General features: G+C 34.8%; 1 protein-coding gene across 1 annotated transcript; it reads right to left on the bottom strand.

Moving 5' to 3' along the window:
• Positions 1-11,988: 11,988 nt before the first annotated feature.
• LOC129739902 (translocator protein-like) lies at positions 11,989-12,758 on the bottom strand. The gene is made up of 2 exons (XM_055731445.1): positions 12,280-12,758; positions 11,989-12,202 (listed from the first exon to the last, which is right to left on the bottom strand). Exons 1-2 carry the CDS (start codon positions 12,601-12,603, stop codon positions 12,047-12,049), a joined length of 480 nt encoding a protein of 159 aa, XP_055587420.1. The 5' UTR covers positions 12,604-12,758; the 3' UTR covers positions 11,989-12,046.
• Between the last annotated feature and the right edge of the window lie 12,098 nt (positions 12,759-24,856).

The raw sequence follows: 24,856 nt of genomic DNA, 5'->3' as shown, positions 1-24,856 counted from the left end.
CGATTTTCTAAGGGTGTAAGTAGTTCAAGCAACCGGTTTCCCGAAAAACGTTGAAGCTGCAGATCGTCTGGCTTTTGAAGGCAGTCAGATGACTCCTCCAAATATTCCTGTCCCGCCGTCAGACATCACAAACTGGATAAAAGACAGACTATCCCTACTATGGGCACATCGTTGGAACACCTGCCCTGAGAACAAACTAAGAGAAGTAAAAAACTGCACTCTGGCATGGACTGATCGAAACACATTTCTGGAACGGAGAGTACTTACGCGGCTACGCATAGGTCACACCAGACTGACACACGGTCACCTAATGGGTAACGATGATCCTCCCGAATGTCACACTTGCAAAGTTCCCGTAACCATCAAACACATCATCATTCAGTGCCCGATATATCACCAGGTCCGGTCGGACTGTGGATTGGCTCAAAACCTTCGGGAAGCACTCTCAAATGATCCTGAAGACGAAGAGAAAATGATACGCTTTTTACGAAAAACCAAATTGTTCGGAGAGATATAAGATAAAAGAAATCAACAACAAGAAACAGATCTACAACACTGGCAACACTAGACGCACTAGACAGACATTGCAGGAAAGGGGATGAATAACGTCCAGGCGTTAAAATCCCAGGAAAAAAAAAAAAAAAAAAAAAAAAATCCCGAAAAACGCCAATTTTTGGAATGTCGTTTTTTGGAAAATTGTTTTAGGAATAGGTAACACTAGATCACCAGGTCAGGAGTAGTCCATGACTTTTGCGAACCGCACGCGTTTTTCGTCCGCAAAAATTATAATAAATATTATGCATGCAGAAAAAACCCAAAATATGAGCCTTTGATTAGTTTTATTTTTGGAGACTCAGGCCGGGTGTCTATGAAGAAAATTGCACATTTTAATAATCATTTGCATGAGGCTGTTGTAAATATTTATGAGGACCCAAGGAATGTGTGTGATGGTCGTGTTAGAAAGCTTATCAATAAAAGTGGAGTCCGATTGAAAATTTGTTGAATTTCGTATAACCATGTTATGCAAATGCATATTTCGAGATTGTCATTATTTTCAATTACTGCTTAGATGGAAATTATTTTAAAAAAAGCAACCAGACGGATAATTTCAATACTTATCAATCAAAAAGTTGTCAAACTTCGAGTAAATTTACATTTTTTTTATCTGGTCAAAATTGAAATAAAAAAGTATTTAGTTTTTTTTTAAGAACACAGGAGGCAAAGAATCGTATAATAGTAAACTTTTGCAATCTACCAAAATTTTGTCCTTAAATCTTGTAATACCTATGCATTTCAAATAATTTTCACATCCTAATCTTCGGCTTGGCTCTCGGCCCAAATCACCACCCACCGTACCTACTCGGAGAGCAAACAAACACGTTCTGCTGGACGCGCTGCTTGTGGTTCTAGAAGTTCAGGAATGATTTTACGTTTATAATTTTCATATTTTTGTGAAATCTCACAGCGTTAATTCTCATTAGAATGTAAATTAAATTTTCTTTCCAATGAATATACTTTTGATTGGTCCAAACAAAGTAAAAGCACTGAAAATCCGGGTGCAACCTGACGGTGGACCACAAAAACAGATGAAATATCAATTTGTAAAAAAATCGCGCAAAATAGTCAACTTTGAAAAATTCCAGTTAATTCAATTTTTGTTGCATCAATAATCCAAAGACAACAAAATGTTAGAATTAGAATAAATTTTGTGGTCATATTTTTTCAATAACTCTACCATCGCTCAAATAGTTTTTACTAGCAATCGAATGAAAAGTAGGTTTCTTAGACCACTTTTTTGAACTTTTTGTGACCCTTTCATTAAAAAAATTTTAAAAAACTATTTCTTGGCTCGATGATGTAGACATTAACTTCAGCTTTCATATGCATAAGGCAAATATTTTTTTTGGACGTGTAACATATGAACTACAGAAGTTTTGCTGTGGCATGTTTTTTTCGGATATTTTTTCTTGCATGCTGAAAAACGAGAAAACAAGCAGCTTTAACTATATATAATGTTCTAAACATATTTTACTGACATTACAAGGTTTCTATTGATATAAGATTTATATGAAATTAATTATAATGCAAACGACTTCGATAGATTTTACTTTTGAAGTGTCTAATTGACACGGAAAAGGGAGTTTTTTTGTCCAGGCTTCCAGGGTTCGTCCATAAAAAAAGTAAAGATGCAATATTAAAGAACTTTTGAATTCATTGAGGGTCCCGGAAGAAATTTTTGTTTTTTGAAGCTTCTGAAAAAAGTTGCAAGCTTTCAAAGTTGCAATAGTGTCAAAATGGCACTCTAACGCGGATGAGGGTTAAGCGATACAGTTTTATAAAAATTAATTACTCCTGTATTAAATAGCATGCAGATACGTTGTTTCGATACTTATATAACATTCAATTCTAGTCATATTTTCATCTTAAATAATCTTTAGTATTGGTTTTGGAATAATTGCCTATATCTTATAATTGTGTGTGTAGGTAGAAAAATGTGTGCATACGAGTATGTATTCCTTTTGGTGCTGAAATCTTTTAGAATGGAAAAAATTCTAAGGATTTCGGTGCTGTATTAATAATTTATCTGCTCTTTCAAATCTTTTCAAAAGCGAGCAATGGCACTGTACCCATGGTCGATGACCTGAGATGAAGGTACAAGGATCCAGAATTAAACAGTGTATACTGCCGTTGGAAGCATAATTGTCACATGTTACAAAAAGGCAAACCGAGAAAAACGCAATTAAAGTTTCACTAAAACATTTTGCTGTTATCGTACAGTTTCGCAACTTTTGTTGACTTCAATGTCGTAGATCTCTAAAATACACTCCTATCATATGAGCCTCGATCAAATTTCTCGAAAATGAACTGTTTTTTCAATGAAAATCCTTGTGTGACATTTATGCCGCGAAATTCTATGAATAGTCGAAAAATGGACGCATATTTGTCACACCACGAACATTTTCCCAGTAGTTGTTTGGTTTGGAATTTCTGCGTGGCTCTTGTGTTTTATTCGTAAATAGGGCGTTTGCACAGTGCATTAGTATGAGTAAGCCGTTGAGCAAACAAATGTTACAGCCCCATGTTAAATGAAAACAAATCGACTAAAGAAGGATATTTTTTGAAGAATTAATGAAAACTATTGAAAAGTTTCTTATGTACGACACATTTTTTGAAACCTAGATAATTTTTTGACTTGTTTGTGATTTTTTTTTTGTAATTTCGAGTGAGGTTCTTTAACAAACATGAAGACTTTGTACAGGATATGAGCGTTTTTAGTGGAAGCAGGTCAAATATTGCTCATGTTTATTAATCAATTTCGTGATGAACACTCTTAACTTCATCTTCTTGGTTCTAAATTTTATAGAATAGAGCCAAAAACGTGAACAAATGATCTGAGGGAACTGTTTAATGTGTTTTACAATGCTGGTTGGCTTGTTTTTCATTTATGTTTTGCTTGGATCCCCCCTGATATCCAATAAAATAATCGCAGAATCGTTTCCACTTGTTAGCAAATGATCCGAAACAACATTTTGGTTGAATTTTGCCTTTTTCGCATATAAAAACCTCTAATGTGTGCCCAACAGACCTCTTGTATGTATGTGTAGCAAACGCCCTAAGGAAGCTCAAATTGAAAAAATCAGGTCTGAATCGGATTATTCGAAAGCGTACATTATTTTGTGACAGACATGAAATGTTTAACGGGTTCGATCAATAAAACGGCACGGTGAGCCATTTGCAGCAGCTCACTCACTGTACAGGAAGCAACATTTCTTCAACAAACTGTCAGCTGCCGTGCTGAAAATGTCGCACGGGAGAGAAGCGATACCAGAAGAGGACAATCAATCCGTTTGAAGTGAATACGGTCCTGGAACAAGTTCCGAATGAAGTAACTCTGGCGGCATACTTCGTAAACATTAAAAAACAGACATCTCCGGTATTTTGCGAGGTGCGTCAAAATAAAAACTCAAAAAATAGTCTGCTAAAACCACCGACAATCACTTATGGCCATCCTGGACAATTTCGGATTACAATTCCACGGTGCTGGAAGAGTAATATTTGACTAATGTTGTGAAGTGGGTTTCGTTTGCATGCACTCTTTCAAGCGCCAGCAACGAACCCGAAGCAGTTTGCAGAGATTTTCTTGCACATACTGGGATGTCGCGAAAACAGTGCCCCTCCCCCCTCTTTATATTTCTATGATCCCCTCCCGACTATCAAGGACACGTATGCCAAGTTTGGTGAAAATCTATTTAGACGTTCCGAAGTTATAATACATTCATTTATTGAGTGTGACAAATATGCGTCCAATCGTCTCAGTGTGACAGTTATACGTCCATTTGTCCCAGTGTGACAAATTGACTTTGAATTTTTCTCGAAATTTCTAGAATAAACTTTATATTTCGACAAGAATTTCAATAATACGTATCAAATTATCACGATTGGCGGCAAAAACGTCGAAATGTCACATGTGACAGTTATGCGTTCAACGACAGTATAATGGTTAAGAATTTTCTTTAATAATTGTATTGTTAAATTTTGGCCTCTACGTAGAAAAACCTCATTTCCATCCCCTGAAGGAAGAAATGCAAGGCCCAGCACCAAGGAGCATAGAAATATCTTAGCATCTATGCTCCCAACAAATAAATATCAAATAAACATGGGAATTTATGGTACTGTTGTCCACGTTTCTTCTTCACCTGGATCCAGTCGTCTCTGCGTCCAATACTGCACAGTGGGCCCGGCCTTGATAAGATGAATAGTAAATGTAATTTTACAATTCACCGGGATGCTGACAAGATCTGGCTGTGTACACACTTAATCTTTTCTCCTGTGGTCGGGACGATTTTGTCCTGTATTTTCAACAGCTGAAATTACAGGACGATTTCGGGACAAAAAAAGAGCTCAGGAAAACAGCTGTCAAATCGACCTGTAAGTTCGAAACGATTTCTACACGAGATTTGCGGGGAGTACAGATTTTTTCCAGTAGATCGGGGCGCTTCTTTTTTTTTTGTTTCTCCTCCCCTTTCAGTTATTTTAATAGATGAAATTAAATAAAATAGAAACGCAATGCATCAAATTATTTTATTTTATTAATCAACACAAATATTTACAAAATCACACACACGATATCACAATCACAACACAACATGATAAGAATAAAATTTTACATTTCCTCACACTTATTTTGCATAGGCCACATGTATGTATGTATGTATGTATGTATCCACCTTGGGTTTGCAGCAGCGCCGCGGTTATGGCCAAAAAAATAACCCACGCGTCCATCTTGGCTCCCACACACCACAGTCATAACCACTCAATGAGACTTCTAAGGGGATGGAATCGTAAGCAGAGGCACTTACGGTATCCAGGGTTATAAGGGAAAAGTCTCGAGAAGTTATAACCATGTTGTTGACTAACCAAAATGGCATGCAAGATATAATCCCGCCCCCAAGGCTTCCGAAAAAAGAGTGCGTCCTTATTCTACAAAACAGGGTTGGTAAATTTCGCCCGTCACGCTTGACCCGACTAGTTTTTTTTTCATCAAACGACCGGCACCTTACTCAATTGACGGAGCCTCACTACTCGCATGACGGATAAAGCACGACACCAATCAACATTTCTCCGTCATGCGACTGGCGAAGCTCCTACACATCCTCGATCGGCTGCTGTCGACAGGTACAACTAATTGAACGACTTGCTGGCAGAGAGCAACAATAGCAATAAAAAACTGAAAACGGGCTTGCTGGCAGGAGCAACAATAATAATAAATGTGTTTCTTTTTCGTCTTTGGTCGTCTTCGGCTTGCTGGCAGGAGCAACAATAATAATAAATGCGTTTCTTTTTCGTCATCGGTCGTTGAAATGCGATTGCTTGACTAGGTCATTATTTTAGCTTCCAATGACTGGGGAATGAATGACTGGCAAACGAATTGACTGGTCGTTAAGGAACAGTCAAATGAGTTTGAAGGACCATTTTACCGTTGACCGTTGAATTTTGCCAACCCTGCTACAAAAAGTAATCAAATACTATATGTTACACAACCATGCCACATTCCCTTGACATAAATTGAGGAACGTCCGGTATTCGAAACGGGAAACAAGCACATACTGTAACCCGCTCCTTTTGCAAAATGAGGATACCCTGATGCCCCAACCAATGAAAATATAAAATATATAAACAAATATAGTATTATATATGAAAAATAGAATATGATATAATAAAAATGATATAATACGATGAAGAATAATGTAATAGGATTTAATATAAAATGTGTGTATAAAGCTATACAGTACAGTGAAATAATATAGTGTTATAATATCATATAATATGAGGCCCTCAGCATCAGAGGGGTGCAAGTCCAAAATCATCAATTTGGAGTTAAGTATACTTAACAATTATTCATGTTTTAATGTACCTCTGCTGCGAAACTCGATTTTTTTTATAATTTTTTAAACACTTTTTCGATTGAATTAAAACTGCTTGAATTCGAAAAATATATGAAAAATCGACGAACTTCACAACTTTGAAGTGCGTTTTCTCGAAATAATCAGATAGGCACTTGCGTCCCTCTGATCCCAATCGCCTCATAAAAATATAATGTTAGAATGTACAACATAATATGATCCAAAAAATATAAATATTCGATTGCGATGAAATGCTATGGGTGATAAAAATATAACGTTTTCGAAAAAACATTTGTTAATATTTGTATATTGATATTTTAGCTGCCTTGTCTGACGACCTGCCAATCATTTTTTTTTTGTGAAACTGTAAACTGCCCCTACTTTCATAACAGTCCCATATGCAAAAACAAGCAAGCGAGAAAATCAGCTTTTTCTGTTTTGGAATATATTTTCAAACTATAACCATTACATTCAGCATAAACGAAAATCGTTTGATGGAATGTGTTCTAGGTTGTCATAATAAATCGTACGACCTGAAATTTTAGAAATTGGGCCATCGGTAACGTCGGGAGCACCATTTTATTCGTTATGGGACTGTTATGCGAGCATATTTGAGACCTTTTTCAAATCTACTCGCATAACAGTCCCATCCAGAATATGTTTTGCTAACCAAGCTACTTTCTTAAACTTAAATTGATCATTTTTGAACTTCTAAATGCAGTTATCAGAAAAAGAAACACACTTTTGGAAAAATATCGTGAATTCTTCATTGTAAGTTGAATCTTTTTACGATTTTGATTGCATCGGTTAGTTTTTTGCTCAGGAAGACATTCCTTCCTTCTTACTGACCTGCCTTCGAGAACTAGTGTGCATAATTCGACATCAAGTGAGTTTAAATCTTTTTTAAATGATTCGAAGCAATAAATCAAAGACTATTTCGCCGAAAGAAGCATTGAAAAGTAACCAAATCCGTGATATTTCACATATGGGACTGTTATGCGGGTATATTTCATATGGGACAGCCAAAAGTTGATATTTTTTTCAAAATTTCTAGAACAAAATCTCTTTTTTTATTGTTTTATATTGAAGCCTTATGTTCAAAATGACGAACTGTCAGGTTAGATGAAAAATGACGAAAATTCATATGGGACTGTTATGCGAGTAGGGGCAGTAAAGTAAATAAAAATTACTACCACCACTGTGATCTAAGACATATTTTTATCTATTGAATGATCAGCTGTGAAGAATAAACAAAAAAATCAAATGATGAAATAATGTACAAATTAAAAATACATGTGGCTACTTGGGATAAATACCGCGAGAACGTTTAAAATCCCAAACAAAAAGAAATAATTGAAATTTATATGCTTACATATGAGGTTATGAATTAAAAACAAAATTAGTTTTAAAAATATTGAATATTTGCAGCTAACCAGGCACCTGAAATAATTGATACATATGATAAAATGATGTAGTTTTTTTAAGGTGATTGTATACATTATCAAGCAATTGAATTATTCAAGTTATATTTGTAATGTCGTGATGATCACGAACTTCAGTTTACCTGGAAATTTGGAATTCAGTGTTGAAGGTTATTTGATAGATAGGAGATAATTGGAAACTTAAGCTCGTATTTGGCCACTTGCATCTAAAAGCAGATTAAATAAGTGTTTGTTCTAGACTCACTCACCATTCAAATCATAATATTAACTGAACCTGGTGTGTGAGAGGACCAATTTATTTGAAATTTAAAAACATAGAAAAATTGAAAATAACTGTATAATTACTGTTTGTGCTTGGCGAGAAATCTATAACATTTAATTGTTGATTGTTTGACATAGGGTGATATAATAATATACAATTGCATACAAAATGTTCACAAAAAAAAGTTGAGATAAAAAAAATATCTGCGCTGAAAAGTTTTGATGAATCACAAGCTGGTAGCTGAAATCAAGATTATTTCATTTTTAAAAGTTGACAATTTTGTTAGATATAAAATTTAAAGTTGATGGCAATAATATAGAATAAGATATAATTAATGGGAAAATGTTGTTGTTGTTGGGCTGGAAATTAAAATCTGAAATAATGGTTGATGGTGATGAAAAATTTGATGAACAAGAGTATAATATACACAGCATTAGTAATACAGTCACCTAATTTTAACTTTAAGACTCAACATCAATTTTTAATAAGTTTTTGCAACATGATTGCATCAAACTGTCATCCACGAATTAAATCTAAACACGATCCACACAAAGAATCTTACTAATTAGTAGGCTATGAAGAAAATAAAGCGATTATGATTTTGCTACCAATATACAAAACATAGGCAGGAGAACAAGTTAGAATGAAAAGATGGAGCCTGAAAAAAAGGAATTCTCGAGCACGGTTAACAATTTTGTTGTTTTTGAACACACTAATACCGTATTTGTTTATGCCGAGTGTTGCACTGGTGCACCACTAGGTGCTGTCAAACTGTTTGTTTATTCGGACGGTGTTGCACTGGTTTTGACCTGTCGGAGTTCTGCTTACGGACGGTGGCCCACCGATAATTTTGCCAGTGTTGCGAGAGAGCGTGTGAGTGAGTGAGATAGCAATACACTGGCGACGATTTGTGTTTGTTTTTATCGGGTACGGTGGAACACTCCACGAGTGGAGAAAACAAATACAGTATAAGTAATTTCAATGAAATAAGGGGAAAGAGAAATAAAGAGAAAAAGGAAACAACTGGAAACTTCTCACCGGGTTTGTTCTCCCTCTCGAAAACGCAATGTCTCTCGCTGTCGCTGCCTATAACATGATGGGACGGATGGGACGGGACATGTATCAACGTGTTCCTTTGGAAGAAATCCGTTCTTCTTTCCTATTAGATTCAGTGTACCGCTCACTTCCCTGCCAAGTCAACTATGCAGCCATCATTTGAGCTAATTAATTATCAGTCACTTCACTGTCATCACTATTCCAAAACGCCATCTCCTTTCACTCCCACACACTTTGGTATATCCGGCAGAAAAACACTCGTTTCGGAAATTTATCGCTTTCAAACAACATTCTTCTAAATTTCGGAGAACACGGTCCCGTGACTTTCGAATAGTCAACTTCATTTCCATCGATAATCCCACTGGATCGTTTCACTTAAATAGACCATCATTTAAGTACTCTTTTTCACAAAAAATAACATCCACTAGCACTATTTTTTAAATAAGCGATCCGAGGTTTACTTTTTTTACTCAACGAGACGGTACACCGGCGACGGAAAAAAAACCACCCGCTCCCGGAGAGAGCACAATCGAGACTGCACTTATTTTGCATAGGCCACATAGGCATTTACTCCGGGTTATGATGTCCTGCTAGAGAAGGACCGACTGTTTTCAACCGATCGCTGGTCAGTTTCCCTATAAATAAAGAAAACAATAATTTTAGTAGATTTACTAAAACACAGGATGAATATAATTACCGTGCGAATCTGGCGTTCCAGGGCCGTGCCATCAAACTGAGTCGCGTAGATTCCATTAGACGAGACCCACGAGCGAAGGAACCGATGTTATCAACTGTGCCGTTCTCCGCAGGCCTCAACAGTCATTTTAATTTCAGTACTAAGAAACTACCGCGAATTAAATAAACGAATTTATTCAAATATTAGCGCCTGCGCGAGTACCGGCCACTTAACAATAACATCAAACGGAAACTGCAAGGAAAAATGGCATGGTGAAATCTTCGCGGTTTTTTACTGCACTGGTGAAAAAGAGAGAAAAAAACACCTTGTCGATAGACAGAGAAAAAAAAATTGACAAGCCATGTCTAGATTTCAGGAGTGCTGAGCCATCACGAGATTCGGGTGTGTTTTCATTCGAATTTCGTAAAATTAAACCATTTGCCCTGTGGCTTGAAGAGTCATTATCCCGATCGGAATAATTGCAATCTTAGTGTGTACGTATCATAAGCATAAGCATATGCATAAGCAAGGTAACACTAGATCACCAATCACCAATCACAGTATACATTTTACTTTGAACCGAAAATCTACCGTTTATGCACAAAGCAATCTCTGACTGACGATCGAACAAAAGTCACTTCATTTTAAAATTCGTGACTGTGATCTTCCTACACACTTAATATAATCTTTTCTCCTGTGGTCGGAACGATATTGTCCTGTATTTTCAACAGCTGAAATTACAGGGCAAATCTCGGGACAGAAAAGTGCTCAGGAAAACAACTGTCAAATGCACCTGTAGGTGCGAAACAGTTTCATCCTGTAATTTGCAGGGAGTTTTGAAGTGGTCCTGTAGGTTCGGAATGGCTTCTATGCGAGATTTACCTGGAATTTCATTATTTTTTTGTTTAGCCGGAAATAAAACAATCATTTTTTCAAACATTTTTCATATTTTCAACAAATAATTTCCCATTTCACTTTACATAAAACTGCACTTAATTCGTTCATCACTGCTTATCCTGGTTATATCTGGTAATTTTGCACATAATTTGACCTGAAACAAAGAACAAACGGCCACATATCAGTTCTTCCGTCAGTAATAAATTGATTTAAAACATTTACCTGCTCTAAAACCATTACGCTGCTGTTTCCAGTGGTTCTATCAACATTTCCGTCAGGCCCCAAAGTGTGGCATTTTTTTTGCTTCAGCAGCCAGCAGCTGGTTCATCGACATCGACAGCTTCGACGGTGAACCCGGCATCGAAGCTTGCGTATACAAACCGCTACTCCAGCACGACATTTTGCTACTATGACAGAAAATTTTATAATCACGAGAGAAAACGATTTTGTAAATCAAATTATCTAACCAAACAAACGAAAAAATTTGACAAGAATTGGGTCTCCCGTGATTTCGGATAACACTGTCCAGCACCTAGTTATTTTCACAATCATCATGTAGTTAGTCTAGGCTATAGACACTATAATTTCATATAGTCTGGCAAAGAGAATGACGGGAGCCAAACGAACTGTCATTCGCGGGAGCCAATCGAGCAAACTTTCTAAATATTGAAAAATCATGGTTGAAGTATTGTGTTTCACAAACCTTTTTTTGGCTTTTTTGTAACATTAATCAAAGTTATTGAGAATAATTTCCACTAGTTTTACACCTATAGATTATATTATATTTTTCAAAAGCCATTTGGAGTTTAACTGACAAAAATAGCATGTAATTTACGAATCTAATAAACTATTTTTTGTTTTGCAACTGGAAAGAGTTATGAAGAGCTTGAACATTATCATAGAATGCTCGATTGGCTCCGCACGAATGACAGTTCGATTGGCTCCCGTCATTCTCTTTGCCAGACTATATGAAATTATAGTGTCTATAGTCTAGGCCAACCTGATATTTTTTTTGCTGTCTGTATAAATAGATGAGGATGAAAGTTTTGTTGTGTCATTCAGTTTATTTTGTGGTAAATGAATTTAACTTTTTTGAGCCCTGATCACCAGGTCAATTTTGAGGGTAAAAAAATTGTAACTTTGAGCTTTGAACCCAAGCCCTCAAGGTTCTGATTCTGGAACATATAGCTTTTTTGGTCCCCCTAATGGATAATGGATAAGTTCATATGAAAGCTTTCAAAAATTAGTACCGTTTACTTGAAAGAGTAATTCGGATTTTATTCAATTGCAACAGCGTTTTAGAACGGTTTCAGTTATCAATGGCGATCTTCCAGCTCACACTTCCGGCTAATAAAAGCCACGCTACATAAGGTACAAACAGGTATCCAGCGATTTTATTAATACGATAGAAGAGAACCCCAGTAATTATCACAATTACAGTCAGCACAGTCAGTAGCACGGCACTCTGAAACAAACAAACAAAAAAAGTAAAGACAAAATCATGAGATAACGCAATATGGATAGTTATCAACTTTAACTTACCCCGGTCAGCTCGTGCGCTATGAAGAAAAGTGGAGACCAAGCCCAGTTAAGTAGTAGCATCACACCGTAAACTATCAGTGGCCAGCGTGCTTCGCCTTTGAAGCCGTTTCCATCGCGCCAAACTAGATAAGACGCAAATCCCATGGACAGGTAGAGAAAGGTCCAAACCGGCGAGAAGACCCAATTAGGTGGCCGCCATGCTGGGAGTTCTAAGGTTTGGTACCAATTTTGAACGCCATCTCTCGTCGTGAAACCCACCGCAAATCCGCCGATAAGCGGAACGGCACAGAAACCGATGACAGTAAGAATCTTTTTCCAATCCATGATCTCTTTGTCGATCGGGACGCTGTTGACGAAATTGTGGGTAATACTAATCACTGCTGGTTGAGATTCGTTATTCGGAGCTTATATTGAGGAAAAAAAGAGCCAATGATGATAAAGCTGTGAAACAAGTTGCTTCCTCATGCAGAAAAACTACACTAACAACATAGGGGAAAACAAACTGAATAAGAACCGCGAGTCATGATTGTTTGACCAGCGTAAAAAAAGAGACCGGTAACAATTACCGTAACATTATAGGCATAACGCGAATGATATTATCTCATCTAACATTTGTAGTAGGTATTTTGTTCAAGAAGGTGCAGGTGAATCTTCATAAAAATGACACACATCACGTTCAAAATGGCGTAGTTCGAGGACGTTCCCAAACTTGATCAAACATATGCTGTAGAGCACACGTCAACACGTGTTTGTTCTTTCAATTCGAATGCTGTGTTTCGTGACACATATTTTTGGTAAACGACAAAAATTTGAATAGTCTGAACTTTATCTTTCTTCTGACATGAACGATACATCCAGCACTGAAAAACAAAAACAAAAAAGCTTTGGTATATATCTGAAGTAGATAGATACATTGTTTTGAAATTCGAAAGTTTCTTTATCCTTCATATTTAATTTTTTTTTGGTTTAAATTCATCATTCAATTCAACAAGAAGTTTCTTTCGCGTTCGTGTCGAAAATTACCTACCTTTACCTATTGGCGTTTAAGAGGTAGCATTTCAGAAAATAAGCGTAATATCGATTGAAAACTTAGCTTAGCTAGCTTAGCTTAGTTGACTAGGGGAGGAGCGGGCTATATGCGCCTATTAAGCAGAACACTGATTTAATCAAATATCACATCGAATATGTGTTAAAAAACTATATACTTGTGTGCAGGCATCTGTTTTCTATACATTGGAGTAATTTTTATGTTAAAATTTTCTTCTGTTTCCAAGAAAATGATTTTATTATAAATGTTGTCTAAAATGCTGAACCTCAAACCGTGCGGGCTAAATGCGCCTATTTATGTTATGAACAAAATTTCTGTTTTTTGGGCAATATTTCCGTATAATTTCATTGAAACTGCTAGAAAGTAATAATTTTCGTACGACCAAGCTGAAGTTTTATAAAAATCTATGTATATTATAATTTTATGGAATAGAACCAAAGTTAGGGTTGCCATACTATGGGGGCAGTTCATCCATGAGAAAAACGTTATCAAATCTGTTTTTAGATCTTTAATTCTCTCTTAAGATGTTATTCAGAGCTTAGATTTGAAGGTTCAATGATAAAAATCATTTATTTATTCTATTTAACCTGTTATTTTACGATGGAGGCATACAAACATGATGGGGGCATACGAAAACACTCTGTTATTCCACTATATAATCATAATTTAACCTCCACAAAAGCTGAAATATGTTTAATTTCTTCAGTTCATTTGAGTAAGAAACAAAAACCATCCTAGTTTTTGTTTTAAGCTTCTTTACGTATAATTTTTAAAAGTCGAAATATTACATCAAAATGTATCAAAAACTTGTATGATTTTTTTAAATTTTTTTAATTTTTAAATTCATAAAATCCTTTCTTGCCTTATGTTCTAAGCGTATCGCCCTCAAAATGCCTTGGTCAGATATGCTGTCTAGTCAGCCATTCCATCAAACAGCCGTAGGGTCATTTAACCCGATAGGCCCATTTAGGAAACCTTTCCCCTACTCATATCCACCTTAAATCATTGAACTTGAAGTGCTTAGATATGATCATTCATATGAAACTTCAGATAACGCATTATATTAGACTTTGTTCAACTTACGCACTTCAAATTCCTTGATCGCTGGCGTGACTAAGCAGAACAAGTTCTACCTCGCCAATGGTTGCTACTCCGTGATTGATCGAGGCCATCAGTTTTGTGCAAGGGTCAAAAGAATGGTGCTTGGGATTAGCATTTCATTCACAATGCACAAAACTCATGCTCTCCCTTTGAAAATGAACAATAACGGCGCCGGCCACGTCCTAGTAGTCAATGAGGAATGAAGGAAGGATTGTTTGTAGGATACTTTCTGTAGTGACCGGGCGTCCCTTTCAAAGGACGCTTTGCTTTTCTTCACATCAACACAATATTTTTCACGCGTCCATCCGTTGTGAATATATTTTCTTAACTGACTGTTCTTTCATATTCACCAAAACGCTTCAAAGAGCTTGTTACGAACACCTTTCAATTATACCGATCTAAACACTTACACGCACACAAATCCAACGAACATTCACGTCGTATTTTCCCCACTGTGGCACTCACGAGTTCATTTTATACACACTCGCATGTAAGCACACTGCCATTCGTTTTCGCTTACACTTTCATCGTAAATCAATAATCTTAACATATTTATTATTCAATTCTTGTAACCATTTCATTCAATCTTTATCATTTTTCTAGAATCAATTATACTAACCACTCTTATTCCCTACATCCGCCTCCTTGCCTACTCTAAAAATATTGAAATTTTCGTTAAAAAATTTCTCTAAGTAACAATAATGTGTCATTTGTCACATTTATCCCTTTATCCGATACAAAAGCTAACCTCCAAAAATTTTATTGAAAGTAACTAACGAACTACTTTGTGGCCATTTTTAATACAATCATCAATTTCCATCGCGGCAAAATAGTATTCTACGGGTAAAATATAAAAACAATTATTGCTAAAGATTTTGCACTGATAGATAATTTGGTTACAGTATGCTAGCAATTCTGACATAAAAGTCTGCTCGGGATTAACTTCATAAACCTGATTAACCACGGGTTGAAATTGAACACGGCGATAGCAGAATGAATTTATATTATGGATTCAGAAGTTTATTATCTTACAATGTTACACTGTTTTAATAAAATATTGAAAATACAAAATCATCATCTAATACGTCTATCTATACATAACCTACAACCAAATGTAATAATTCTACCTGTATATGATTTTTTTTTAATCTTTCACTTCCAAATTGCAAGTATCAATTTATCTGTCAATGTTTTGGGACCACTATTTTTTATTATTTACTTGAATGATATGGTCCTCTTACCTTTGAAAGGTACACCCGAATAGGATTGCACCGTGAAAAAACCATGAATTCCGTATTCACAGACTATGAACTGTATGGTTTACACAATGATTATTATCGTCCTCGATACCGTGAATGCACATTGGAATTCATAGTTTTCGACCATACATTTCATCGTTTTGACGAAAATAACCATGAAAAAGGGGTATTGTTATGCAGCGTGACCATGAAAAAAATGGCGATTTTCCATACATTGGGAAGCCCAAAAATATAAAGTTCATGGTTGTAACAGCTTCCAATTTTTCATAGTAAAACCATGAAAATAAGATGATTTTCATTGTAAAACCGCTGTAATAAAAATATTTGCTCAAGGTGGGGTTTTTGTTGTTGTTTTTGAATGTCATCATTTTCTTAATTTTTTTTAAAGTAAAAACGAATGAATTTATTTAAATTTAACTATTTATTTAAAGAATCTTTAACACTTTACTCACACACTCCAAATTATGATTCTTCCACTGGATTTTTGGGGCTCGCAACTCCCGCATCTTATTGCTGCTCGTGGCATCCGTTGGCTACCTCATTCATCCTGTGCCACTCGTTATAGTGTGTCTGTTTGATATTGCTGGAATTGATAAAAAAAAGATTCTTAATATATTTGCCCTTTGGATAGCTCCGATATTAAACTTACTATTACCTATTACGCCCATTTCCGAACACTTAGAACAAATTCTCAAAAAAAAACTCTCGAAAAACTGTCTGCCGGCCGACCGAGAATGATGAAGAGGAAAAAACACGTGCCGCCGCTGTCAAAATATCAATCGTACACGAAAAACCTGGAGTGTGTAAATTCTTGAATAACGCTCGGATGTTCTTTTTACCATGAAATACATGCTAACATTAAAATTCACCGGAATATGAATGTGATACCATGGTTATGTGCTATTCGGGCACTAAGACTCTTTGCTGACGATTTCTCCACTTTTTGCCACAGTAATAGTCATACAACCAATGATAATAGCTTATGCAATGATCTTGTTCTAACTATTGAGTGATTATTTCCTTTGAACCTGGATAAATCCAACATTTTAACCTTAAATCTAGTAATCGTTCATTATCAAATCCCTTATCGTTCTAACCACCAATATCCTATAAGAAATAGAAACATACTCGATCGCCCTACCGTTATCTCTTCTATTGGTGAACGTTCTCTTGCCTTTAGTGGCGTTAAATTTTTCAATTATTTTGAGGACAAATGTGGAACTTTTAATAATAACGTTCAACTGAAAAAGCTTATAAAAGAACATCTTTTGCAACCTAATTTCTCATCAACACTTTTAAAATTTTATAACATCTTTACATTAAAATTTCAATTTTACTTTTATTTAAAAAGACATCTTTTATATAGTTCCTTTTCATACTTTAGTTTTGACAGAATATTAGGATTAGTTAAGGTATAAGTAGTATATGATTTAGGTACTCCTTAAGCGGCTTGACCAGTTGAGTATTCAAGAAATTATGTAAATAGGAAACTTATGAATAAATAAACCATCAAAAAAAAAAAAAAATCAAAAAAAAAATCTTGTTTATTATTTTCATATCATATCTGCTTCCAAACTCGAAAGTTTTTTTTTATACTTATAACAGTTTAGGTTGCTTTTCCCAGCAAGATTTCCCCAGCAAGATGAACCGTACCTTTCAACCGACGCTATTCCAACTTTTTTACGTATCAATTCGGTGTCCTTGATGAACTTTGTTTGTTTCAGCAGACATTTTTTTGGGGTACGATTAAATCACTATTCTGGCTCTATCCTTCCACATTTACACTCTCTGCATTCTCCCAAAAGATCCTACTATTTCTGGTCAGACTTTTATTTAAACTTGCCTAATTTAAAAACACGAATAACTTTGTACCCGTGGGATACAATTAAGACATTTGGCATCCCTGATCCTCGTAGCGACCAGGGCTTTTAGATCTTATATAAACGCCCTGGTAGCGACACATCCAATTAAAATACCCTTACTTGGCAGCGTTAATTCGGTTTGATAAGAAATTTATTTTATTCTCTTGTGTCTTTGCGAATCAGAGTGTAAGCAGCGTAACGTTCAGTAACATACAAGTGTAAACAGAAATATATTTTCTTGTAGGGGCTCTCTCTACGCTTACCTAGTGGAACAAACACGGTGATTCAGAGAAAAATGTACCAGAAAACCTGAGCTAGTTCCGGAAACACTGTGATTATCGTTGAACATTCACGAGTTTTGAACCTATCGATCCATAATCCGTCCATGAAAGGCTATTATGATTACCGTATCAGATTCTAAGCCGTCCGTCAAAACGCCAACGTCTCAGACGTAGCTAAATTTCTAGGGTCTGGTTTCGATTCTAGCATTTAGATAGCGATAAATGTATGTGGTATAGGTATCTGAGTACATTATTTAAATTATTAGGATAGATAATTTTTATGTCATCTGACATTTTTGCTTCAAATTTCATTAAATCTCACGATTACGGTAGGTTGAGCTTTGGTTACTAGTTAATAAGTCAACATTTTAATTGATGGTATCGTATGTTCTTTTAGATTTCCCAATTAGACTATAAAGTTTCGGACTTTTTTGGGATTTTAACGACTAGGCGATTAAATTTCGGACACGATTACCACATACACCATACACCCTACTTCCCATTCAGGTTTCAATTCAAGTTTATCCATGTTCAAAATTAATCAGTCCTTTAAGTTCAGAAAAATTGTTAATTTTAAACGCCTATTGAAATATTAGGATTTTTTTGTAGAACTAAGATACGATATAACATGCTGATACTACTGAAAAAAAATATTCAGATCTTCAAATGAAATTTTAGACTTCTTACAAAAATCACAAATCAAGATGATTTGTTACTTGGTTGTCAATAAAATATGTAAGAGACACTGATTCACAAGCACAGAATCAAAGAATTTATAAAATTCAATTTAAGAGTACTATAGCTTTAAAACAGATACACACGATATCAAAAATCTTTTTGTTCATTTTGAAAAGAAGTTTTTCTAATAACCATAGTAACTGAATCCTGCATGAATAAAATGATGCTGATAAATTTTACCGAGCTATGGATATTATTTTACAAATTGCTGTTCAGAATGATAACATTGAGAAAAACTGCAAATCTCATTGAAAATACAAAAAGGATTTTAGAGTAGAACATTCCTATGCTTTCTACTGACGCACATACTCAAATTTGAATTTTTAACTGTCTTTTTGTGATCCATCGGTTCATTGATTTTTTTTTTTTTGAAACTATTGAACTGCTTAATTTATCCCTTTGAAAAGAGGACACTGTTGAGCTTGACTGTAGTATGGAATTTTAAGGCGATATAAGGAGAGCAGGAGAAGCAAGTGATGAGTTGAATCTAAACTTCTCGTTCTGTCTTACTGTTTATCTTCAATTAAATTTTAAGTTCATCCGTTCTTTTCGACAGAAGGGATTTTTCTTTTCATAACGTATGTTCTTATGAAACAACTCTAGTTGACCAACAATTGTTTTATTTTGGTTTTTATTACAAAAAAAAACAAAAGGTTTGACTAAATAATAAGTTGATGAATTAAAATTGAACAACCCTATAGGTAGTTTGACATGCCTGAATTCTGTAACGCACGTAATGCCTGATTACAAGTGAAGCAAGTGATGGGTTGAATCTAAACTTCTCGTTCTGTCTTACTGTTTATCTTCAATTAAATTTTAAGTTCATACGTTCTTTTCGACAGAAGGGATTTTTCTTTTCATAACGTATGTTCTTATAAAACAACTCTAGTTGACCAACAATTGTTTTATTTTGGTTTTTATTACAAAAAAACAAAAGGTTTGACTAAATAATAAGTTGATGAATTAAAATTGAACAACCCTATAGGTAGTTTGACATGCCTGAATTCTGTAACGCACGTAATGCCTGATTACGGCCCATTTGAAAAAATCTCGCCCAATTGAAATTGTTTACATTTAATTAATTTTTATTCATCACGCAAATTCGGACTTTCTAATGTTTTCGAAAAATTCCACTGTACGATAGCAAGTTGATAAAACATCCAAACATCGTGGCGCTTGGGTTTCTAGGTTTGCTTGAAGATACTAGAGATATTGTTCAATTTACACAACCTGGTTGGAACCCTCGAAAGAATCAACGATAAGTATCACAGAACTACTGTAGTGTTTAACAGTAACTGTAACAGTGCTTAATCATAGTTTCCTCGTCAAACCATTCAGTATAGTGGTGCTGCTTCACAACCCATCCGGACCTGGGGTGGTTCGGCTTTCACGAAGAATACTCTGAGGGTACACGAAACAACGATTTACAGTCCATTTCATACGAAATTTCAAACTGGCTTCAATAGCATAGTTTGCTTAACAGGTAATTATTTGAAAACGGTAGAAACAGAACACCTAAAACCACCAGGTTGATATCGTTAACGTTTCTGTTTAAATGATAGTAGTTTAACTAACAACCTAACATTTGCAAATCCACGCAATCAGCTTTATAAAAGTTGTATTTAATCGGTTTGAGAAACTATAAAGCGTGAAGCAATATGTTTATAATTGATCAAGGGTAGAGCTTCAAATTAATTTGGCTTGTATATCCAAATAAGTCGCATTACTATCGTTTGAAAAAATCAATTAATTTATTATCAATTTAATTTATGTCAGCTTATACTTTTTTTTATCGTGCTTCCTTAACAGAGATTCGAGAAAAAGTGAACTAGGCCATAAAAATTTGTTTAAATTTTACCAGTTCATCAAGCTTCCTCTACCCTTTGTTCGGCAGAGTTTTATATATTTTCGATTTCATAAAATATTTTGAAAATCCTTTTTTTTTTTTTTTTGAAGCTTTCTTCCTCTGACCTTACATCGGCAGAGCTTAGACAATTTTTCGCTTTAAAAAAAAATTCATTCAAAAATTTTCCAGTTCATCGAGCTTCCTCTAACCATCCTTCGGCAGAGTTTCACGTAATTTTCGGTTTCATTAAATCTTTTTTTTTTTAATTTGCAAAGGTTTCTCACACACACCTTACGTCGATAGAGCTTAAATTTTTTCGTTTGTTTGAAAATATTCATTTGAACTATATTTTTTTTTATAAGATTTTCTTCCTCTAACTTTTCGGCAGAGTTTCTTACAGTTGACCCTTTCTCTCACCTTCCGTCGGTAGAGCTCGGTAAAATTTTCGCTTTTATAAAAAAATTCCATTAAAAATTTTCCAGATCATCTTTCTCTTACCTTTCTTCGGCAGAGTTTCATGTACTTTTCGGTTTCGTAAAATTATTTTTTCTTTTGTGAAGATTTTTTTTTCTCTCACCTTACGTCGGCAGAGCTTAGAATTTTTTTCGTTTTTACAAAAAAATCCATATAAAACAATCTTTTTTTAAAAGATTTTTTTCCTCTAGCCTTTCTACGGCAGAGTTTCTTACAGTTGACCCTTTCTCTCACCTTCCGTCGGTAGAGCTCGGTACAATTTTCGCTTTTATAAAAAAATCCATTAAAAATTTCCTGATCATCTTTCTCTAACATTTCTTCGGCAGAGTTTCATGCATTTTCCGGTTTCATAAAATCATTTTTCTTTTGTGAAGGTTTCTTTCTCTCACCTTACGTCGGCAGAGCTTAGAAAATTTTTCGTTGATATAAAAAAATCCATATTAAACTATCTTTTTTTTGAGATTTTCTTCCTCTAGCCTTTTCACGGCAGAGTTTCTTACAGTTGACCCTTTCTCTCACCTTCCGTCGGTAGAGCTCGGTACAATTTTCGCTTTTATAAAAACATCCATTAAAAATTTCCTGATCATCTTTCTCTAACCTTTCTTCGGCAGAGTTTCATGCATTTTCCGGTTTCATAAAATCATTTTTCTTTTGTGAAGGTTTCTTTCTCTCACCTTACGTCGGCAGAGCTTAGAAATTTTTTCGTTTGTATAAAAAAATCCATTTTAAACTATCTTTTTCAAAGATTTTGTTCCTCTAGCCTTTCCACGGCAGAGTTTCTTACAGTTGACCCTTTCTCTCACCTTCCGTCGGTAGAGCTCGGTACAATTTTCGCTTTTATATAAAAAAAAATGCATTTAAAATTTTTTCATTTAATCTAGCTTCCTCTAACCACTCTTCGGCAGATTTTCATGTACTTTTAAGTTTCATACAATCTTTTTAAAATAATTTTATCATTTGTTAAGGTTTCTTTCTCTCACCTTACGTCGGCAGAGCTTAGAAAATTTTTCGTTTGTATAAAAAAAAATCCATTTGAAACTCTCTTTTGTTAAGCTTTCCTTACTCTAACCTTTTCGTAGGCAGAGTTTCGTTATCAGTTTTTTTTTATTTTCCATCGATACAATTACAACTTTTTTCTTAAATAAGGAAATCATTCAAAACATTTCAGTTCGTTTCAATTTTTTTTTTTAACTTCTTTGGCAGAGTTTCAAAAACTTTACACAGGTTCATTCCGTTTTTTTCTAAATCTTTCCTTCGTGAGTGAATTTTAATCTTTTATTCTTCGTCGGCAGAACTTCCTTCTGGTTCAAGAATTCAATGTTTATCTTCCTAGAATTTTTCTATATTTAGCTTCTGAATCAATAATCAATGTTTTCAATCCGTTAAATTAATTGTTTCACGAATGGCGTTCGTATAAACACGCGATCCACACAGTTTTTTTTGTAAAAGTTTTGCAATTTGCAACATTTTTCAAGAGAATTACGTTCAATATTCGTTGGGTGAAAAACTTACCAATTGGGAGCGTATGCTGCGCCATTGTAGTGACCGGGCGTCCCTTTCAAAGGACGCTTTGCTTTTCTTCACATCAACACAATATTTTTCACGCGTCCATCCGTTGTGAATATATTTTCTTAACTGACTGTTCTTTCATATTCACCAAAACGCTTCAAAGAGCTTGTTACGAACACCTTTCAATTATACCGATCTAAACACTTACACGCACACAAATCCAACGAACATTCACGTCGTATTTTCCCCACTGTGGCACTCACGAGTTCATTTTATACACACTCGCATGTAAGCACACTGCCATTCGTTTTCGCTTACACTTTCATCGTAAATCAATAATCTTAACATATTTATTATTCAATTCTTGTAACCATTTCATTCAATCTTTATCATTTTTCTAGAATCAATTATACTAACCACTCTTATTCCCTACACTTTCTAGGATCAATCAACAACCTTTTGTCCCTAAATATTCCAAAGACTAATTTTGAAAAACTCAGAAAAAAGGTAAGTCAATATCACCAACCATAGAAACCGTCTATACGTCTGCGAATCTATATTTAAATATCCAAGGAAAGGGTTTTGTTAGTAGGTGAAAGGTTATAGATCAGGATCCATTTTGGTGAATGGTGCGAACGAGTTTTCATACACCTCCTATGCTCCTAGATTTTTCTTAAGGAAACTCCTATTTCTATCTTTGAGGCAGTGATAAAAAGTTTAAAAGTAAAGTAAAAAATGTGTTTAAATTTTCTTTCAACCAACTTGTTTTCCTTAGTCTTGTTCCTGATACACTTATGTGTTTTCAAAAACGATCCTTAAGATCCTTCTATCAAACGTCGAAGAATATTTATAAGAATATATTTAAATTAATAAAGTTTCGTTAATGGATGAGGAGGTTCTCCTTTATGTTTCTTTTAATTTTTAATTTGTTATGTAGGTTTTGATAACTGGACTAGATCGGTTTTGGAAACTCATCAGTGCAATTCTACTCTTTGCCTCAGTTTGATTACGCGATTGCACGAAGAAAACAAATCAACCAAAAAAGTTGGTTGTTCAGGGTATACAAGTGAGATATTCAATCTCATATTATATAGCGGATAAAAGTTTATTTTAAAAAATCAGTAACAATACTTTTTATTGAAAAGTTACTCATCTTATTCGACACTTTAAAAAGTCTTTTCACAGTCCAATAACCTGAAAGTTGAGGTAAATAGGTATGTTATAAATTTAAGTTTATTTTTTATTTCCTTGCCTATTTATGTGAGTTTCATATAACAAGAATATTCCATTTTCTAAAACTAACGAACGATAGCAGTTACTATTAGCGCAATTTAAAATTCGTTATTGTTATATAAAAAAATCATATTTCAACACACAACATATTTTCAAGTAGTACATGTAGTGTTCTTACGTATTTTACTCACTGCCGATATATCATCATCCTTTATTTCCTACACTACATTTAAAATCTTTGAAGAAAAAAAATCGAAACTTTGCGCCCTACAAAATCTGAAAAATTATTAGCTTTTCAAGTTTTACTTTTATCATACCTAACAAGCGCTTTTAGTGAAAGCTCCTGAATATATGCTGTTAGAAATCAAACTTGTGCGTAAGTTTTTAAAGAATTAAACCATCTCAGATGAAATATTTCAAATTTGCAAAATCGAGCATGTTTAGTAAAAAACAAAGGAACTCGATTTATTAAACAGAATCATAGTATTTAGAACCACTTTTGAATAAATACAATCACCAAATAAAAACAGGTAGGGGAAAGTCGGGTAAGACGGACACAGCGGGTAAAACGGACACTTTCACTATTTCGAGAATTACAATGTTTAGCACAAATCTAATGATGGGAATATGTTCGCCTAAGTGTATCAACACTTTCGAGAACCTTTGTTTATTTTTTATAGCAAGCAAGCTCCCATCAAAGTAAACAAAACAAACAAAAACTTTGAGGATCCATTATCTCATGTAATTTTCTCTCCTCATTAAATAGTTCATAACTCGAAAATTTCAACCGTTTCCAAAAGTAGAGTGTTTATTAGGCTTCTTTCTAACCATCTGGAGGAAAATCAGAGAATTTCCGTCAAAGATTTTGAACAGCAAACGTTTTGAAAAAAAAAGTTGCTAAGGCGGGTAGGACGAACAACTCAAGGTCGGGTAAAACGGACATATAAGTTTCTCCCGGTATTTTAAATTTTTCATTGGTTTGATCCTCCATATGCCTTCAGAAGATCTTGGCAAGAGCAATTGTCGGTCGAAAAGTACTCACCATCGCAAACAGGCCATAAAAACTGTAAAAATAGGATCTCCGGTGAAAAAGCCGCCTATAAAATACGGAATTCCAAAATCTGGACTTCGACCAGTTGGTTCCATTTTGGTTTGAAAATGTTTTCAAATACTTAACTCACAAAAATATCTACTTTTGCAGCAATTTTTGCGGCCAAATATACCTT

The sequence above is a fragment of the Uranotaenia lowii genome, chromosome 1, assembly GCF_029784155.1.
Source record: "Uranotaenia lowii strain MFRU-FL chromosome 1, ASM2978415v1, whole genome shotgun sequence".
NCBI lineage: Eukaryota > Metazoa > Arthropoda > Insecta > Diptera > Culicidae > Uranotaenia > Uranotaenia lowii.
This window is presented reverse-complemented; position numbering and strand designations above follow the sequence as displayed.

What these genes read in the sequence shown, in the direction of transcription:
- LOC129739902 (XM_055731445.1), bottom strand. Translation starts at nt 12,603, where the DNA reads ATGGATTGGAAAAAGATTCTTACTGTCATCGGTTTCTGTGCCGTTCCG. An exon ending in TAGCGCACGAGCTGACCGGG is followed by an intron (nt 12,203 to 12,279) that starts GTAAGTTAAAGT and finishes TGTTTGTTTCAG; the next exon opens with AGTGCCGTGCTACTGACTGT.